Raw genomic sequence first — 20,076 nt, forward strand, 5'->3', positions numbered from 1 at the left:
GTTGTACAAGAATCATAATGACAAATATACCACGTAAAAAAGTAGAAAAATTCCAGTTTTTCTCATAAACAGGACAGCTAGAGAAAAACTGAAAACGTCACATTATATCAAACCATAAGAAACAAATATATGTAGATAAATTTCATATATAAAATAAACAAATACTGTGTTTAATAGCTTGAATGGACAACAGCAATCCAATAAAGATTCTAAGGTTGGATTATATCAAAGAATTTACTAAACTGTCAATGCATTTTCAAAGTCGAGCCTTAGTAAATGATTTCTAAAGGCTATGCCATAACAATGCTACCGAAATAAGGTCTCTTACAATTAAATTGATTATTAAAATTGAAGCAAAAGTTAAAACTGGCATTTGATAGGAATATGTAAAGATTTACATGTTTACTCCTTAAAACAAACTGTTCTATCTATAAAAGGTTTAAAACATATAAAGTATCATACAGGTATCATGTACAAAATTGAGAATGGAAATGGGGAATATGTCAAAGAGACAACAACCCGACCAAAGAGCAGACAACAGCCTAAGGCCACCAATGTGTCTATTATTTCAAATTAAGTTTAATAATTATTTTAGGCTTACCTCCCTTTTAGGTACAGGAGACCCATGTGGTGATATCTCTTTCTCCACTTTATCAAAGTCAGAATTTATCTCCTCTGCATCCTTCCATAAGCCATATCTCTGTTAATAGGGTGGAAAATGTAAAATTAAGATTTTGTCTACCAGAAATCATATATAAACCAATTGCCTGATTTTAGTAGTACAGTATTATAGTTGTTCACCTTTTTGAAAAGGCCTAACTAAATATATATCTTAAGTTTTCCACTCCTATAATTGCTCTGAAAACAATGTACTTAATAATTAGTATGGTAGTTATTATTCTGTAAGACATTACAATCTCCTCAAACAATTTGAACATCTTTCCTACATATCAATTCTCTACTAATATATCTCTGTATTAAATCAAGAATTGTGAAGGAAAACATTAGACATTAATTATTGCTTCCCAATACCTCTTAGATCTGTATACAGCTTCGCCAACCATACCTTCAATATATCATAACTGATCAAATGGTCAAATCCACTGTCCATCTGAGATGACACTGAGTTTTTGGTGGGGTTCGTGTTGCTCAGTCTTCAAATTTTCTATGTTGTGTTTTGTATAATGTTGTTTGTCTTTTGGTCGTTATTCATTATTTGCCATGGCGTTGACAGTTTGTTTGCGACTTATGAGTTTGAATGTCCCATTGGTATCTTTTGCCTCTCTTACACATTGGTAAAATAAGAATATGTGTCCATAGGACACCATGCCCCACTTACAGTATATGTCCTATGTTCAGTGAACCATGAAAGCAGGATCATAACTGTACTTAATTTAAAAAGTTCATGTCATAATGAACATGGGTACACAGTTTCAAGTTGATTTGACCACAATTTCATTTAATACTACCTTAACCAAAAGCTTGAACCCTGGTACAGGATGGACTTATGGATGGACACATACAAGAAAACATAATACCCAAAAATTCTAGGGGTGCATATGAAACCCCTTTCAGCAAGAAAATAAATAAAATGTAATGCTATCAAGACTTTGAAAGTTCTTCTGAAATCAATTCATCGAGATGTTTGATGAAAGAACATGCAAAACAAGAATGTGACAATAGTACACGGATGCCCAACTCACATTATCATTTTCTATGTTCAGTGGACCGTGAAATTGGGGTCAAAACTCTAATTTGACATTAAAATTAGAAAGATCATATCAAAGGGAACATGTGTACTAAGTTTCAAGTTGATTGGACTTCAACTTCATCAAAAACTACCTTGACCAAAAACTTTAACCTGAAGCGGGACAGATGGACAGACGAACAAATGGACGCACAGACCAAAAATTGTAATGCCCCTAGGTGTGGCATAAAAAAACAAACAAATGGAAAAAGTTACTGCCTCAACTTACTCCCTGCAAAAGAAGGATATAAAATAATGGCTACTTGAAATGCATACCTTGAGTATAGATCTATGTATAAACAAGGCTAACAGCAGTATAAGATCCACAGTAGCGTATCCATCAATCTGCTCTATTCCAATAATCCTCGGTGGATAAAATGGTTCTAAATTGGTCTGGTCTTTGTTCCAAGGCCAGAAACCAAATTGGAACAGATACTTCACCACAATTATAGCCTGAAATAATATGGTTGTTTGTTAAAAATGATTGATTGATGTTTGATCTATGCCGCATCAGCGTTGTTGAAAATGTATCCCCACTGCTATTATATTCATGATATTAGACCAAATGTTCACTAAAAATATCTAGATGTTATTAAAAAACTAATTGCAGTCTTAGTTATAAGTTAGCTCTTATCAGCAAACATGGGAATCACTATTTGATAAATTGCCAGCAGTTTTCATTACTAAATTATTCATCTTTTTTCATATCTAACATCTACGATATTAATACAAGCAAAAGTGAATGAAAGAAATAAACAGTTTTAACTAAATAGTTGAATGGGTGTGAAAATTTTTCCAATGTCAATGTAGGATTTTTCTTAAAAATACAGCAAATACGGGTGTTAGCACTTAATGTAAAATTCCCCCCTTTTTTTAAGGCAGTAAACAACAAAACGAATCATATTTCTTTGATTTTAGTGTAATTTTTCCTGAACATAACAATACCTCTGTGTAAGTTATTGCAGTAATCCAAAAGCTCTTCGATGGGCGTGGCACTGACAGCATGCCCCAGAGGAAGACCATCAATGGAAGTGGCAAAGACAACAAGCTGGCATAGACAATCTGGTCCAGTATCATCAGGAAATAACAGATAAGTTCTGTTCGTGAGATGAGGAGGTAATACAAAGCTTCCAGGAGGAGGTAAACCTTGGATTTACTCTGTTCAAACTTATCCTGTTTCTTTCCATCCAGAGAATCATCACTGAAATTACAAGGAAATGATGAAATTCAAATTACATAGTATGACTGAAAGAAAGACTTAGGATAAATAAATATTATAAAAACTGCAATAAATTTTCTATTGGTTAAACTTTTTTATCTTGTTTCTTTCAAAATTCATTCAAAAGTTTGTAATAATATTGAACAATTAATATTATAAACTCTAATAACATTGAAATTCTCTCTTGAAAATGAAAGTTTAAATGTCAGACTATTATCTATCATATAAACATGACAGTTACAACAATTCTAATTCTAGGTCATACTCATGTTAGGTATAAACAGTAAAGATTATTTAGATTACCTGGGTATCTTCTTGACATCTTCATCAGCAGATGAGATCTGTATTTCTACAAGATCAGTACTTCTATAAATATAAAAGATCAGACAATAAAATCAAATTCCTGTATGTGCAGTCAAAGGAAAAAAGGAAAATAGTACATTGTAATAATTTTCAAGTTGTATAAGATCCTTATTTTCCATAAGACCCATTCTCTGTTAAAACAAACTGATATTAGGTAGCATTATCACTTTCCTTACTGGACTGTTACCCCCTGACTTTGTGTGGCCTGTTCAAATTTCTATGCACAGTTTGCCTGACCTAAATTAATTTAACATGTGCAAGGACAAAAAGCCACGTTTTGGAAATACGTTCATGGTTTCAGGTATTCATAATATTAGCTGTATGACTTGAAGTTGTCTCCTTGAAAGCATTTCTAAAATATAATTGAAAATTGTTCACCGTTACCATAGTAAAACAGCAGTAAGTAAAGTTGCTGTTGGGTGCTCATTAAAATTAGGGGAAACGAACAACAACAAAAAAACACTCTTATTGAACAGAAGACATTATGAGACAGAGTGATTCTTATATACCCTCAATACTTTGTCATGGGGGAAAAATACAGTAAAATCATGATTCTCCATGTTTAAAACTGGCTGTAATGTTACCATTGATCAATTGTTGTTTGCTTAACATCCACAGGCATTTATTTCATGCATATTCATGAGAACTTTTATGATATGGAAAGTAATACTTTATTATGGACTTTGATTTCTTACATCTTTCAATAAACAAAGAATCAGGCCTCGAAATTCCAATGATTAATTCTAACGCATGCAAGTCTACAATAATATCTACAGAATTCTAAAAAGGCAATTTTCACTTGAGCACTTACAGGAAAAATATTTTGAGTTATTGATGAAATATTAAAATATCTTTTTTGTGCAGCATACAACTGATAATCTCTCTCAAAGTAGCATTTGTTACTTAATAAAAGAACAGAGTTCCAATGTCCCCCGCATTGCACATATTTTATCTATCCAAAGTACAAGGGCAATAATTAAAAAATACACTTTTTTTTTCCTTTAAGATGTTTATAAATATCTAAGAGAAATGAATGCTTCAGAGCAAATTCAATGTGATTTCAGCTCTTTTTAAAATAATTGATCTGCAAAGATTTTCAAAACTATCCAAGACATTGATGATATAAACCTATAACATAAATTTCATAAAAATCTGGCAAGAATTGTACACATGAGAGCACTCACAAGGCAATTTTCCATAGAATTAATATTTCCGAGAGTCATAACTCTTTTTTTAAAAATAATTGATCAGCACAGATTTTCGAACATATATATAAACCTGATATAAACCTACAATATAAGTTTCATAAAAATCTGGCAAGAATTGTACACATGAGAGCGCTAATGATGCAATTTTCCATATAATTAATGTTTCCAAGGGGCATAACTCTTTTAAAAATAGTTCATCAGCACTGATTTTCGAACTTGTCCCAAAACATGGCTGATATAAACCTATCATATAAGTTTTATAAAAATCTGCCAAGAATTGTACATGTGAGAGTGCTAATAAGACCGGACGGATGCCAGGCATTTCAATGTCCCAGCGCAACTAAATAAATACTAAAACTTGGGAGATAAAATTAGCAACAGTCTGTGTATGAACAAAAAATAACAATGGTTTTGCTTATCATGTATCTTACGTAGGTTGTCCATCCTCAGCTGATCCCTCGATTGGACCTTCTAATTCAATAGACTGGTCCTTCATATCTAAAGCTTTGTGTTCTGACTGTCAAAAAACAAAAGAAACTCATTGTTTACCACTTTTCACAAATTCTAAAAAATCAAGTTATGTACTTTTAAATACAGAATACATTTCAAACTTTAAATCTTCACATTTACCTATTACAATCTTACTTTGCATAAATCAATCTGAATATATTTTAAAACATGCAGTTGTGTTCATAGAATTCAAAATGGTATACCGGTAAGCAAAGAATGAAAAAAACTCACATATTATGGCAAAAAGTCAGCGTTAAAGTTAAGTTCAACATAAAGAAAAAAGCTTAAAGAAATAAAAAATGTCCCTACTCCCTTGTAACCAGTTTTTCACATTTGTTTTGTTTTCAAATATTTCAAAGTGCAAAATTTGATATAGAACTAGATGTGTCTATATGTTTCTAATGCCCCCGCCAGCAGCCTTGTCGCAAAAAGCATTGGTCAACTAAAACAATGTTAGTGTGACCCAATAACTCAGCTCTAGTTCTACAGACATAACCAAAAATAGTCTCAGGTAGGACAATTTTCATAGAAGTTTCAAAATCAATGGGCTGTAATTCTTCCAGGTCAGTCAACAGGAATGAATCGCAAACTTGTATGGTAAGTCATATTTATACACTTATATACCAATAATCAGATAAATACCTGTAGGAAAACAAAAGAAATAAAATCTGCTTGATTTCAATGGAAGCAGGAATGGACAGAATAAAGGAACGACAGGATTGACATGGGTAACACTTTAAGGCTGTTTGGTGGCAGGGGCATAAAAAAAATATCACTAGAAAGCCATACAACCATTTTGGTGCCATGAATTGCTGCAAAAGATCCTAAATTGCATCAGCATTAAAAGTATTAATTAAAGCCATTTCTAAAGGTAACTTCAGATGATTCAATTTAATGAAACTGTATAAGTAGTATTATTCAAGGGGTCAAACTACTGAACAAAAATCACTCACTTATTTCATCAATATTTTTATTTCCCTACCAACAATAATTTTACAAAATTCTTATTCTTTTTCTATAGTTACCAATATACTTTTCCCACCCTATTCATATACTCAAGAAAAATACTATTTATACAGCATCTGTAAAATCATAAAATATATTTCAATAACTTCTCTCTTTGCAAGTAAGATAAACACATCGAAAAAATTAGCAAAAAAAAAAGAGAAAAAAAAAAGAAATTTGATTTGCTAAAAAGCAGAGTTTTTTGTCGTCTTCACCTTTTCATTATGCATCATGACATGTCATTCCATAAATTTCTACAGCACATAGCTACTCACAATTTATGTGTTATCCAAGACCTACTCTGATATTGCTCTAATGTCTGATGGCCTGTTTTGGGGACTTGTATGGGGCATGGGATCTTAAGAGGACAGTCCAGTTCGATGACATGGAAATTGACAACTTATCCTTGGGGTCATAAATTTCTGCCTCCACTGATCAATTGTGAAGCAGATAAACCATATAACATTCCATTTCTTATGAATTTTTTCTCCATAATTATTGCTTTATTCATCAATTACCTACTGTGGTTTTATTTATTTTCATGGGTACCAATTTTTCGTGGATTGAGGGAAAAATGTATTTTTATGTATATTTGATTTTGCGGTTTTGTCAAAGTTTTCATATTAGCCTATAGAAAATTTGTACTTCGCTGAACATTAAAATTCTTGGTTCACTTATACCCACGAAATTGATATCCCACGAATAATAATGAGTTCACAGTATAGCAGTAAAATAAAGCTTGTTAAGAGTAAGTCACTAAAACTGTAGTTTGAATCAAGTATTAGTTATCTACTTGAAAACAGATATATAATGATTTCCAAACAAAGTTTTGCAATGCCAAGTCTGGGCCTGTCATTTCCATGTTTTTCTATATGCACTGCCCTCTGATGTCCACAGCCACAACAAGTCCCTTACACAAGGTATAGCTATCCTAGACATATTCATTTTCATTATGTATACAATGTTAGTGGCATATTCATTTTCATAAGACATCCTTGTTGTTGGTTAATTTGCATAAAAAAATACTGATGGTGCAAAAAAAAAAAGACATTGCTTCTATTTCCACGAACAGGACACACCTCTAAAAGTCCTCTATTCCCTATTGTGCATGACCATTTTATCAAGGATATCAGTTTTGTCTAAAATAGCATTTTACAGGTATATAATATTTTCTTTGAGGTTAAATAAGGTACTAATCCACCAGAGGAGTATTACTGTGGATTAATTTTTTTTTGTGAATACCAAATTTTCATGGATATTTGATTTTGTGGTTTTGCCAAAGTCTGCTAATAAGCATAGAGAAAATCAGTACCTCATTGAACATTTATATTTATGGTTAACATATACACACAAAAATTGGTATCCAACAAATAATAGTGAATCCATAGTAATTGGTCTTTTCTTTTCTTCCATGAGAAGGTCAAGGGAGACTTTACTTAAAAATTTGAATTCAGAAAAGCAGAAAATTTCATCCTATATTTTTTTCTTACAAAAATAGAATTTTAGTCACAGAGAATGGCTTTAATGGACTATCATGTTGATAATTCTAGTACTAGCAAATTTCAATGCCCAAAAATTTTTCTTTTTTTTTCAGTAAATGTTCTGCTTTCTTCCTTCCTACAGTCTGACAAACAAACCAGATACCATATTTTTAAATTGTGATCATCATTATTAGTTTAGTGAGCAGACGGCATTTTAACTACAATGACATCAAACATTAAAGCAAACTTAGAAAAGAACACAAAATTTGAAATGGCAAACTTTACCTCATGATGTAACTTTAGAGATCGCTGTAACAAAATGTGCAATTAAAACAATTTAGTGATCGAGACTTAACATTCCATTAATAATGACCTTGTACTTGATAAAAATTCTGGTACATTTTGCATTTGATTAAAACAACTTGGTAGGCAACTTAACTGCCCATTTTATTCTTCAAAACATTAATACTATGACAAGTCTTATATATCCAGTGCTGTATATTACGCAATTTTTTCAATAAATGAAACTACACTATCAGAGAAAGCGATCAAATATGATTTGTTAATCTTTATTTCTGTTCAAACATTAAATCTATATTAAATAAGCTCCAAGGGATAAATTGTAATATATAATTTCCATATAATACCCTTTTTGTTAAAATAGTTACAAGCGTAAAAAACAGAAAATGTTAAATTCTTTCTTTCTCCAAATCTTAAAGAAGATAAAAATAAATTTCCCATCTTACTCTTATTCCTTGTCTTTCCTTGTTCATCTCATCTTCCAACTGGTCAGCAACCATTCTGTAGTTCTTAGAAATACCATTACACACTTCTATGATTGAATCAAACAGACTTTCCAATAGCTTTTGTATGAACTTCAGAACTGTTCCAGTTTTGTCAATGATATCTAAAATAAAATCAGTCAATTTAAGATTACACCAAACATATATGTGAATTCTAAACCAATAACTAGAGAATTGCAAATTTTAGTTAACACTTTAAGTTTTTCAGCTAAAAATGTTCTTAATTTCATCTGGCAACTAAGATTGTGCTTCCAGATTGAAGAGGTTCAAATGAATTTCTAAAAAGGAACATTCAAGTGCATGTCACAGATTGCATAGCATGTACTGGTAGTCTCTTTCCATTGTTATTCTCAACAAAACTATTAAAAAGTGGTTATCTATAGAACAATTACAATTACAATTGTGTAGCAAACTGATCTGTAAATAACCGATTGATGACAAAACAAATTACACTCTAAATCTTATCAAACAAGGCAGTAAGACTAGGATGTGCAGAGTTCTCAAAAAGTTGTAGTCAAGTTTTGACCACCAAAATGTTGCCAAGGAGTGATCCAATTTTGGTATTTTGCAATAGAAACAATATTCAGGACAAGCAGATTCAATGACCATAAGGGAAAAATTTTGCAATCTTTCGATTTATAAAGGGGCATAACTCAATAATGGTTAAAGTGACACTACCCAAATTCAACTTGATCTGTGTTTTATCAGTGGAAGTCAAAATTAAACATTGCATTGTATAAAGCATTGACTGTAGATGATTCAACTATAGTCATGGAAAAAGGAAGACAACTCCAATTTTAAAAATTACTTGATATTTAGAAGAAAATAAAAATGCTGCAATTTTTCCATTTATAAAGGGGCATAACTCTAGAACGGTTAAAGTGACGCCACCAAAGTTCAAACTTGACCTGTGTTTTGTGGTAACAAGCAATGTGGATAAGTTTCATAACATTTGGTTGAGGCAAACTTAAGTTAGAGAACGGAAACTAAAAATTTAGCAATTTTTCCATTTATAAAGGGCATAAGTCTAGAACGGTTAAAAATTCAAACTGCATCTGTGTTTTGTGGTAATAAGCATTGTGTATAAGTGTCATAACATTTGGTTGAGGCAAACTCAAGTTAGAGAACGGAAACCAATGTTGGGACGTACGTACGTACGTACAGACGGAGAAGGGTAAAACTTAATGCCCCAACCGCTCCAGCAGGGGCATAAAAAGAATTAGAAAACTTTGGATGTGCAGTAATTGTGGTGCTTGCATGACTAGTTGTGATTACATTTAAAGGAGTAGGTAGTTAGGATCCTATATGGTCCCCCCAACATTAAATCCATTATTTAAAGGTGAAGAGTGTCAAGCTGATACATATATAAGTGATAAAGTGAAAAAGAATGATTGTTTTGTCAAGATTTTCTTTCAAAGCTTTGATATTTACATCAAAAATTGGTGAAAAAGAGGGATTACAGTGATTTATAAAATTCTTTGGATTTCAACTACATTAAGGCCTAAGAAACAGAGAGCAGGATTTAACAAACTTAATATTCATGTTAGTAAATACATTTATAAAGCTAACATAATGTCAAATCATCTTGTTTTGTTGACACATGTTTGTATGCTTACTGTCAAATGAAACAATTGAAAATGGCCTATTTTGCTTGAATTTTGTGGAATATTGAAATTTATGCGAAATTTGACATCATTAATATATCGCTGATATAGTCAAAATACTTAATTCCTATCTAGTCATTATATTAGCTATGAATCATCGTGATACTGGCCATTACATCCTAATATAAAATTTCAGCTAGAAATAGGGGCTTATTGATTCTTATCCAACCTACTGCTTCAAATCTTATCAAGATAAATTCATTGTTAAAAAGGAGGTATCAAAAGATCCATTACTTACTCTCTGAGACTGCAAAAAGAGTATTATAAAAGAATTTCAAACCTTTCAAAATTATATCAATTTTATTGATAATGGATCAGATCACTGGTCACTTCTGTACAGAAATGCCATTTGTGTGCATTATCAGTTTGACGTCATAAACATGAAATAATCAACATATTTGACAAAAAATGGATTTTATCTATAATTTTTTTGTAAAAATTTTAGCAACGACTTTATTCAAAAATATATCTAACATCTAATTCTAAGTACAAGACATCTTGTGGGAAAACAACTTCTCTTGTAAGGCTGTTGTCCATTTAACTATCAATTGGAAAACATAAAATTAAGCCAAACTTATGTCCGTTTTTCCTTATATAAATGCAAGGTAAATTCAAATATATTATTATTGGTGCCACCTGAGAGACCTCGGAAGTATTTAATTGAATAGATTTAATATACTTTGCAAGAATACTAATTTTACCATAAAAAGTGGCCTCATCATAATACATTTCTCATTAATTAAACAGAAAATGTTTACACAGATTTTATGGCTCTCCTAACGATGGAATTTCCGAAGAAACACCTTCTTTTCACCTGTTTCTGTACTTAAGACCCTTGGCTCTGAGCATTGCTGATGAAAGTAAATCCAGAAAAACACTTCAGACCCATAAAATTTATAAATTTCCCACCAGATCATTGCACTTGCAAAACTCCCAACATTACAAACCTTCTTCTTCATCTTCAACCCCTTGCTCCTTATCCTTGGTCTCTTTATCTTTGTCCTAAATTGAAGTTTAAATAAAAATTACTAACAAAAGTATACACTAATCCATGTACATTTACTATTGTTTCTGATGAAATATTGATAAAATATCAAAAGTCAAGTTAGTTATTACATACAGTCAAATCTATTACTACTTTCTTTTAACTAAGGCCATCTAAAAATGCCTACTTTATTTGAACTTTGGTGGATAGTTGTCTCATTGGCAATCATACCTCGTCTCCTTATTTTTGTACTAGTTCTCAGACAATTGATTTTACAAAAGTAGTACATAAAGAGAGGTTTTGTGTTATAGCATTCATCAGTATAAAAAATAAGGAGAAATACTGTCTTTCAAGGCACTTTATTGATGGAAGGTGACTTGAAACGAAGGAATTTCGGTAAATTTATTTTCATTTTCATCCCCAATTGCTAGAATCTTCCTCTCAACTTATTATATCCTTCCTTACATCCACTTTCCACTTTTCTCCAAAACAAACAAAAATGTTAGAAAAACACCTATGCCCTTATTGCTTGCCAGACAGAACTAAATGCAAACTTGATCCATAAGATATCATTATACAATATTGTACCAAAATCAGATTAATATGTCACTGATACAGGAAAAAAGAGAAAATTGTTTTATTTCAAAATGACAGGAGAGACATCTGTAACACTTTTTGCCCCCACCGCTAAGTTGTGGGGCATAAATATCATATGATGCATCTAAGCTTGCTATAACAGATAATAATTCCATCTCATTAAACTGACCTTATCTGCAGCATCTTCAGCTTGATCTATAGCTGCATCAGGTCCAGAATGTATTGCGGTTGATATCAGCTGCAACAAAAATCCATTTTTCCACATTAAACATTTGAATTTTTACATAATCTAATCATAGTATAATACGTGAAAAGTTTGGCTATATTTTAACACAAATATGTCCATTTCAATGTCTCTCAAGCACTTTTTACTCGATTTCTCAATGCATCTTTTTGTAAGAATGTCTCCATCAATTTTTATAAAAAAAAGTTGTTTTTATCATGACAAACAACTATTTATGAACATACTGTGGGGAAAATATACCTTACATTAATTTCCTCTGACATTCACTTGCATTGTTTTAAGGTGGATCATTGGTATATATTTCCACAGATAGAATTTTCTTATACTTTGCTAAAATGTAGATTTTCCATGCTTTTTTCAAAAATATATAAAAAGTATGGGTCACCGTGCTATTTTTCAAGCTACAGGTCATGCAAAATTGCTCAAATTTGCATAGATTGATCTTGGAAAAACACTTTTTTGGGAGTAAAAAGAAATCTATGAGATAGAATTTTAAAATAAAACATGAGAAGATAGGTTTCAAAATATGCTTTGAGAAAATAAAAAGAAAAAATAGTGTCACCGACCTTGTATTCTTGCTACAAGTAAAAATTTGAAAATTTCTCTATCATTCCTTTATAAAAATTTTACTATTTGAGTTATTTTCCCTTGAATGGCTAAGTTGATAATTTGATTCGAACAAACACAAATGTTAGATGTTTGATAAATCAGTCTGAATAATTCAATAAATGACTTATTTTTCTTAGTTCCAATGAACAGTCTAACCCATTAATTGCCAATCGGTCTCAAAATTTGCAGATTTAAGCAAAGAACTATTACTGACCGTCCAAAACCCTCATGGGTAGTCAAGGTCGTTAAAAAAAAAAACCTAGTAGTAGTACACCTAATGTGAACTGCTACTTTACAATCCAAGATGGCAGTATACAGTTAATCTACCTTAAGTTTAACACAAAAACTTAACATTGACCAATGAACCATGAAAATGAGGTCAAGGTCAGATGATACCAGCCAGCCAGACATGTACACCTGACAATCATTCCATACACCAAATATAAATGACATATTGCAATTAGTACTTGAAAAACAGACCAAAACACAAAAACTTAACATTAACCAATGTACCATGAAAATAAGGTCAAGGTTAGATGAAACCTGCCAGACTGACATTCACCTCTTTCAATGATTTCATACACCACATATAGTTGACCTACTGCTCATAGTATCCGAGAAACGGACCTAATCTTTACATAAACATAACTTTAACCTTGACAACTGATCCATGAAATGAGGTTGAGGTCAGGTGAACTCTGTCTGATGGACATGTAGACGTTGCAAAGAACTATTTGTCCCCTATTTAGTAAGTTGAAAACAGCAAAAAATATGTCCATTTTCAAACTTTTACTCTATTTTCTTTTTTAAATTATTTACCTGTAACGGATTTGGTGTATCATCTTCTTCTTCATCTTGACCTATAGTTATACTGTCTTTGACCTTTTTGCCTCCAGTTTCCTCTTCTGATTCACTTTCCTCATCAAACAAATAGTAATCACCAGATCTGATTGCTGAAATCATATAGCCAAAAGTAAAATCTTAGGCGTGACCTCAAATATTGATTTTCATATTGTCTTCAATATGCAGAATAAATTATTGAATCTATTTTATTCATTTAAAAGATTAATACTTCTGTTTTTAAATCACCTTTTTTTTTAAAAAGATTATAGTGTTATTAAATATGAACAAATAAAATAAAATCACAAAGTTGTACATATTATAAAGTTTGACTTACACAGTAGAAATGACACAACCCTTGCCTTAAAGTATCATAGATTGATTAATAGTTGGTGTTGAACACCACTTTCAACACTAATGAATATAAAAGTGGCAGTCAGTTTTCATTGGTGGAGGAATCGAGAGTGCCTAAAGAGAACCTTGACCTTCCACAGGGAAATGGCAATCATAGTCAATTAAGATTGTAGTCAAACACACCTGCATAGTGTGTGCAGTTTGAACTCACAACCTTAGTGCTGACAGGCTAGTGATACAATTGATGAACTACTTTGATCACTTGACCGACAAGGCCTCAAAAAAACTTTTGAGTGACTCTTATACTGCTAGATGTAATAATCATACTGCTAGATGTAATTTAGTCAGAATGTTTCCTAAAAAAGGCCTACTTTAACCAAATCTGATAAGCCTATCTATGTCTTCAAATAACAGCTAAAACATGTTTTGAAAACTTTTATTCAGACGTTAAAAGAAAGCTACCAAAATGAATCATCTGGTCCAGGTGAGCTTAAAAATCCTGTACATGCTATATGATTATGGTTCTTAGCTCCAAAATGGCCTGAAATTGCCATCACACATTAAAAATTGCTGCTTGTTGTTGTTTTTTTTTCTTTTTTGGTAAGTCTATTTTCAGGTTCGTCAGGTGTTGGTGGTAATAATGGTCTGTTGAATCATGGGAAGTTTTAGGTAATTCCTGTTATACTTTGTATGTACTACTTCAATTTGATCTCATTAAACTGACATCATAAAACACATCATATATACATAAGTAGTAAAATACTTCCCAAATCTATGGACTAAAAGTAATAAGGAAGAAGGGCTTAATAATCTGCATGATGATAAAATACCTGTATCGAGACAACCAGACAAGATTTCTTTTTTGGGGCAATAATAGATGAACTAGATGTATGGGTGTCTTGATAAAACTCCCAGTATATATATATATATAGCTACATGTCTGCCAAAATGATGCCTTTAATAAAACAGAAACCATGAAATGTCTCTGTAAAAGCATTGTAAGAACCAAACAGAAAATATGTAATATTTTCAGGGCTCACGCTAGCAGGCAACTGGGGCAAAGAAGTCGTTTTCCCATCCTTTACTTAGCTTTGACCGACCTTCAAAAGCAATATTTAGTCCCCCTGGTGTTCACAATAGTTGCTTTCAGTCCCTTTCGATTTTCAATTTTTACTAAGTCAATGAAAAAGCAATTTTTCATTTTTAAGTAAAGAAATTCAAAAACAATTTATTTCTTTCGAAAAGAGGTGAAAGCATTGACTGTAGATAGGTTGTATGTTATTTCAATCAGACAACTTTAAATGAAATATTTTCTTTCACTTCCAGTACTTGTTACTCGAGAGCGTACATCAAAACATTCTGAATTTCCCGCAAAATAAAGTTTTACTTCATTAGAACGTGATGAAAATTGTCTTTAGTTAATGTTTCATCCATTTATTGCATTAAAAGCATCATATTCTTTTCCAAATAGCTTGTAAAACATTGTTTATTTTTGTAAATTTTTCATTGTCCGCCATTGAAATATTTGTTCGAACTACAGATCAGGGGCGTGATTCATTGGAAGAGGATCAGCTATGACCAAAATCCGTATTCTTATGATAATAACTAAATGTCTTCCTTTTTATTTCTGGCCTTTTGCTATATTATGCATTATTATATATAGCTGCTATTAAATGCCAGTGCTTAATTAATTTATTTATTTATTCGTTTTAGTTTGTTAGTATTTTATGAGATTTCAGTGATAGCTGGTTCCCCCATTCAATGCACATAGAGATGTTTGCTACATGAGCATTGGCCCCGGAGGTTCAGAAATCAAAAATAATTTGCTTTCATTATATTTGCATGCTTTTTAAAATTTTTATTTATTAGTATTTGCATGAAGCTGCATGATTTTTATATGATAGTCGGTGTCATAGATATAAGAAGATGTGGTATGAGTGCCAATGAGACAACTCTCCATCCAAGTCACAATTTGTAAAAGTAAACCATTACAGGTCAAAGTACAGCCTTCAACACGGAGCCTTGGCTCACACCGAACAGCAGGTGTCATGTTTTCTCTGTTATTGTGTACATATATGCCGACTTTAAATACAATTTACTTACTTATCTCCTTGCTAAATGTATATATTTCCATGTAAATTCATTGTTTCAATTTATTTATTAAAGTTGCTTAATTCTGAAAAATTTATATATCTTTCTAATGAGAAACAATGAATTTCATAAACATGATAAGCAGATTAGTTATTTAATTGAATTTTAAATGATATATGATACCTTTTTTCCTTTTTGAAAAAAAAAAAGTTCTTTTTAGTGCTAGATATTTAGTTGGTAGTTTCTTAAAAAGGAAAAATATAATTGTGTTACTATAAATCAGTGATTATTCAAACCATAAACTGAACGAACTGTTATTTAAAATCTATACTCAGTATCAATTGAACAAAATTCAATAAATAGGATACATATGGCCCATTATCATAGTAATAAAATGCTCCGCAGGGCGCAGCTTGATACGACCGCAGAGGTCGAACCCTGAACAGTTGGGGCAAGTATGGACACAACATTCAAGCTTGATACAGCTCTGAATTTGGATTGTGATTAAATATTTGACACAGCATAGGTTTCTGACACAGAATGAATGTGGTCTAAGAACTTAAAAATTTTAAATTGGACATTCACCTATTATGGTCCAATATCCAAAATCTAAATACATGGTTAGATTCAGCATATCAAAGAACCCCAAGAATTCAATTTTTGATGAAATCAAACAAAGTTTAATTTTGGACCCTTTTGATCTCAATGTGGACAAAGTTGATAACGGGGCCCAAAAATCAAAAATCTAAATACATTGTTAGATTCAGCATATCAAAGAACCCCATATATTCAATTTTTGTTGAAATCAAACAAAGTTTAATTTTGGACCCCGATTTGGACCAACTTGAAAACTGGGCCCATAATCAAAAATCTAAATACATGTTTAGATTCAGCATATCAAAGAACCCTAAAAATTCAATTTTTGTTAAAATCAAACTAAGTTTAATTTTGGACCCTTTGGACGTTTATGTAGGCCAATTTGAAAACGGAACCAAAAATTAAGAATCTAAATACACGGTTAGATTCGGCATATCAAAGAACCCCAATAATTCAATTTTTGATGAAATCAAACAAAGTTAAATTTTGGTCCTTTGGACCTCAATGTGGACCAATTTAAAAATGGGGCCCAAAATCCAAAAACTTAATACACGGTTAGATTCAGCATATTAAAGAACCCCAAGAATTCAAGAATAAAACCCCATTGAAATTGATCAAGAAATAAGCAATTTATAGGAAGTATCTTCTTTTGCACAATACTGTGCAATTGAATATATCTTGCTATTGCGCAATACTGTACAATTGACAATTTCTTGCTATTGCGCAATATTGTGCTATTGGATATTTCTTGCTATTGCGCAATACTGTGCAATTGAAGATTTCTTGCTATTGCGCAATTCTGTGCAATTGAAGATTTCTTGCTATTGTGCAATACTGTGCAATTGAAAATTTCTTGCTATTGCACAATACTTATTATATAATAATTTACACATCCTGTTTGGTGTGTATCTCCTACCATATCATTATTATTTGCTTTTAAATATAAATAATCAGAAATAACCAACTTAAAATGGAAAATTTTAAAAGAAAATAAAATGCTCCGCAGGGCGCAGCTTGATACGACCGCAGAGGTCGAACCCTGAACAGTTGGGGCAAGTATGGACACAACATTCAAGCTTGATACAGCTTTGCATTTTGATTGTGATTAAATATTTGACACAGCATAGGTTTCTGACACAGAATGAATGTGGTCTAAGAACTTAAAAATTTTAAATTGGACATTCACCTATTATGGTCCAATATCCAAAATCTAAATACATGGTTAGATTCAGCATATCAAAGAACCCCTAGAATTCAATTTTTGATGAAATCAAACAAAGTTTAATTTTGGACCCTTTTGACCGCAATGTGGACAAATTTGATAACGGGGCCCAAAAATCAAAAATCTAAATACATGGTTAGATTCAGCATATCAAAGAAACCCATGTATTCAATTTTTGTTGAAATCAAACAAAGTTTAATTTTGGACCCCGATTTGGACCAACTTGAAAACTGGGCCCATAATCAAAAATCTAAATACATGTTTAGATTCAGCATATCAAAGAACCCTAAGAATTCAATTTTTGTTAAAATCAAACTAAGTTTCCAAAATTGGACCCTTTGGACCTTAATGTAGACCAATTTGAAAACGGAACCAAAAATTAAGAATCTAACTACATGGTTAGATTCGGCATAACAAAGAACCCCAATAATTCAATTTTTGATGAAATCAAACAAAGTTTAATTTTGGACCCTTTGGACCTCAATGTGGACCAATTTAAAAACGGGACCCAAAATCCAAAAACTAAATACACAGTTAGATTCAGCATATTAAAGAACCCGAAGAATTCAAGAATAAAACCCCATTGAAATTGGTCAAGAAATAAGCAATTTATACGAAGTATCTTCTTTTGCACAATACTGTGCAATTAAATATTTCTTGCTATTGCGCAATACTGTACAATTGACAATTTCTTGCTATTGCGCAATATTGTGCTACTGGATATTTCTTGCTATTGCGCAATACTGTGCAATTGAAGATTTCTTGCTATTGCACAATACTGTGCAATTGAAGATTTCTTGCTATTGCGCAATACTGTGCAATTGAAAATTTCTTGCTATTGCACAATACTTATTATATAATAATTTACACATCCTGTTTGGTGTGTATCTCCTACCATATCATTATTATTTGCTTTTAAATATAAATCAGAAATAACCAACTTAAAATGGAAAATTTTAAAAGAAAAAAAAAAGGAAAAAAAGAAAAAAAAGGAAACCCCCCCCCCCCAAATTTTTTGAACCCCCTTATGATTCATCACCCCCAAACTCAATCCCAGCCTTCCCTTTGTGGTATGGTACCTTGCAGTACAATTTCAGAGAGATCCATACACTTGAACACAAGTTATTGTCTGGAAACTAGAACTAGAGGCTCTCAAGAGCCTGTGTCGCTCACCTGACTCTACTTTGGTTTTAGAAATCATGTAAAGATAGATAAAAATCATAACAGATACCCAAATAATGATTGAGGCCAAATTTTGATTAATATTGGTCCCGTTATTTAATAAAATATCATGGTGGCCATCTTGAACAGTAAATCGGCAACAAAGTAGCAACACTTGGTCAGCACTTCATAAGGAACATTCATGCCATGTTTGGTTTCATTCCATTCAGTGGTACTCTAAAAGAAGACATTTGTATGTATTTCCCATAGGGTCCTATGTTAAACTAAGCCCCCCCCCCCCCCCCCCCTAGCGGCCATCTTGGATGATGGATCGACTGCAAAGTAACAACACTTGGTCAGCAACTCATAAGGAACATTCATGCCATGTTTGGTTCAATTCCATTCAGTGGTTCTCTAAAAGAAGACAATTGTATGTATTTCCCATAGGGTCCTATGTTAAACTAAGTCCCCCGCTGTCGGCCATCTTGGATGATGGATCGGCTGCAAAGTAACAACACTTGGTCAACATCTCATAAGGAACATTCATGCCATGTTTGGTTCCATTCCATTTATTGGTTCTCTAAAAGAGGACATTTTTATGTATTTCCCAAAGGGTCCTATGTAAAACTAAGTCCCCCCGCTGGCGGCCATCTTGGATGATGGATCGGCTACAAAGTAACAACACTTGGTCAGCATCTCATAAGGAACATTCATGCCATGTTTGGTTTCATTCCATTCAGTGGTTCTCTAAAAGAAGACATTTGTATGTATTTCCCATAGGTCCTTTGTTAAACTAAATCCCCTGCTGTCGGCCATCTTGGATGATGGACCGACTGCAAAGTAACAACACTTGGTCAGCACCTCATAAGGAACATTCATGCCATGTTTGGTTTCATTCCATTCAGTGGTTCTCTAAAAGAAAACATTTGTATGTATTTCCCATAGGGTCCTATGTTAAACTAAGTCCCCCGCTGGCGGCCATCTTGGATGATGGATCGACTGCAAAGTAACAACACTTGGTAAGCACATCATAAGGAACATTCATGCCATGTTTGGTTTCATTCCATTCAGTGGTTCTCTAAAAGAAGACATTTGTATGCATTTCCCATAGGGTCCTATGTTAAACTAAGTCCCCCGCTGGCGGCCATCTTGGATGATGGATCGGCTACAAAGTAACAACACTTGGTCAGCACCTCATAAGGAACATTCATGCCATGTTTGGTTTTATTCCATTCAGTGGTTCTCTAAAAGAAGTCATTTGTATGCATTTCCCATAGGGTCCTATGTTAAACTAAGTCCCCCGCTGGCGGCCATCTTGGATGATGGATTGGCTACAAAGTAACAACACTTGGTCAGCACCTCATAAGGAACATTCA

The 20,076-nt window shown here is 32.4% G+C and overlaps 1 protein-coding gene across 3 annotated transcripts in view; it reads right to left on the reverse strand.

Annotated features, from left to right (window-relative positions):
* LOC127701257 (piezo-type mechanosensitive ion channel component 1-like) overlaps nt 1–20,076 on the reverse strand; it is a 128,180-nt gene that overhangs the window by 22,941 nt on the left and 85,163 nt on the right. For all 3 annotated transcript variants that reach the window (XM_052205077.1, XM_052205076.1, XM_052205075.1), the window contains 10 exons: nt 13,255–13,388; nt 11,752–11,820; nt 10,948–11,002; nt 8,280–8,440; nt 7,819–7,842; nt 4,969–5,054; nt 3,270–3,332; nt 2,693–2,948; nt 2,024–2,200; nt 602–700 (listed from right to left, as the gene is read on the reverse strand). In XM_052205077.1, the coding sequence (XP_052061037.1) occupies nt 602–700; nt 2,024–2,200; nt 2,693–2,948; nt 3,270–3,332; nt 4,969–5,054; nt 7,819–7,842; nt 8,280–8,440; nt 10,948–11,002; nt 11,752–11,820; nt 13,255–13,388 (1,124 nt within the window). The remainder of the gene's footprint in view (nt 1–601; nt 701–2,023; nt 2,201–2,692; nt 2,949–3,269; nt 3,333–4,968; nt 5,055–7,818; nt 7,843–8,279; nt 8,441–10,947; nt 11,003–11,751; nt 11,821–13,254; nt 13,389–20,076) is intronic.

This window comes from Mytilus californianus, unplaced genomic scaffold (assembly GCF_021869535.1).
Source record: "Mytilus californianus isolate M0D057914Y unplaced genomic scaffold, xbMytCali1.0.p SCAF_5, whole genome shotgun sequence".
In the NCBI taxonomy this organism is placed as follows: domain Eukaryota; kingdom Metazoa; phylum Mollusca; class Bivalvia; order Mytilida; family Mytilidae; genus Mytilus; species Mytilus californianus.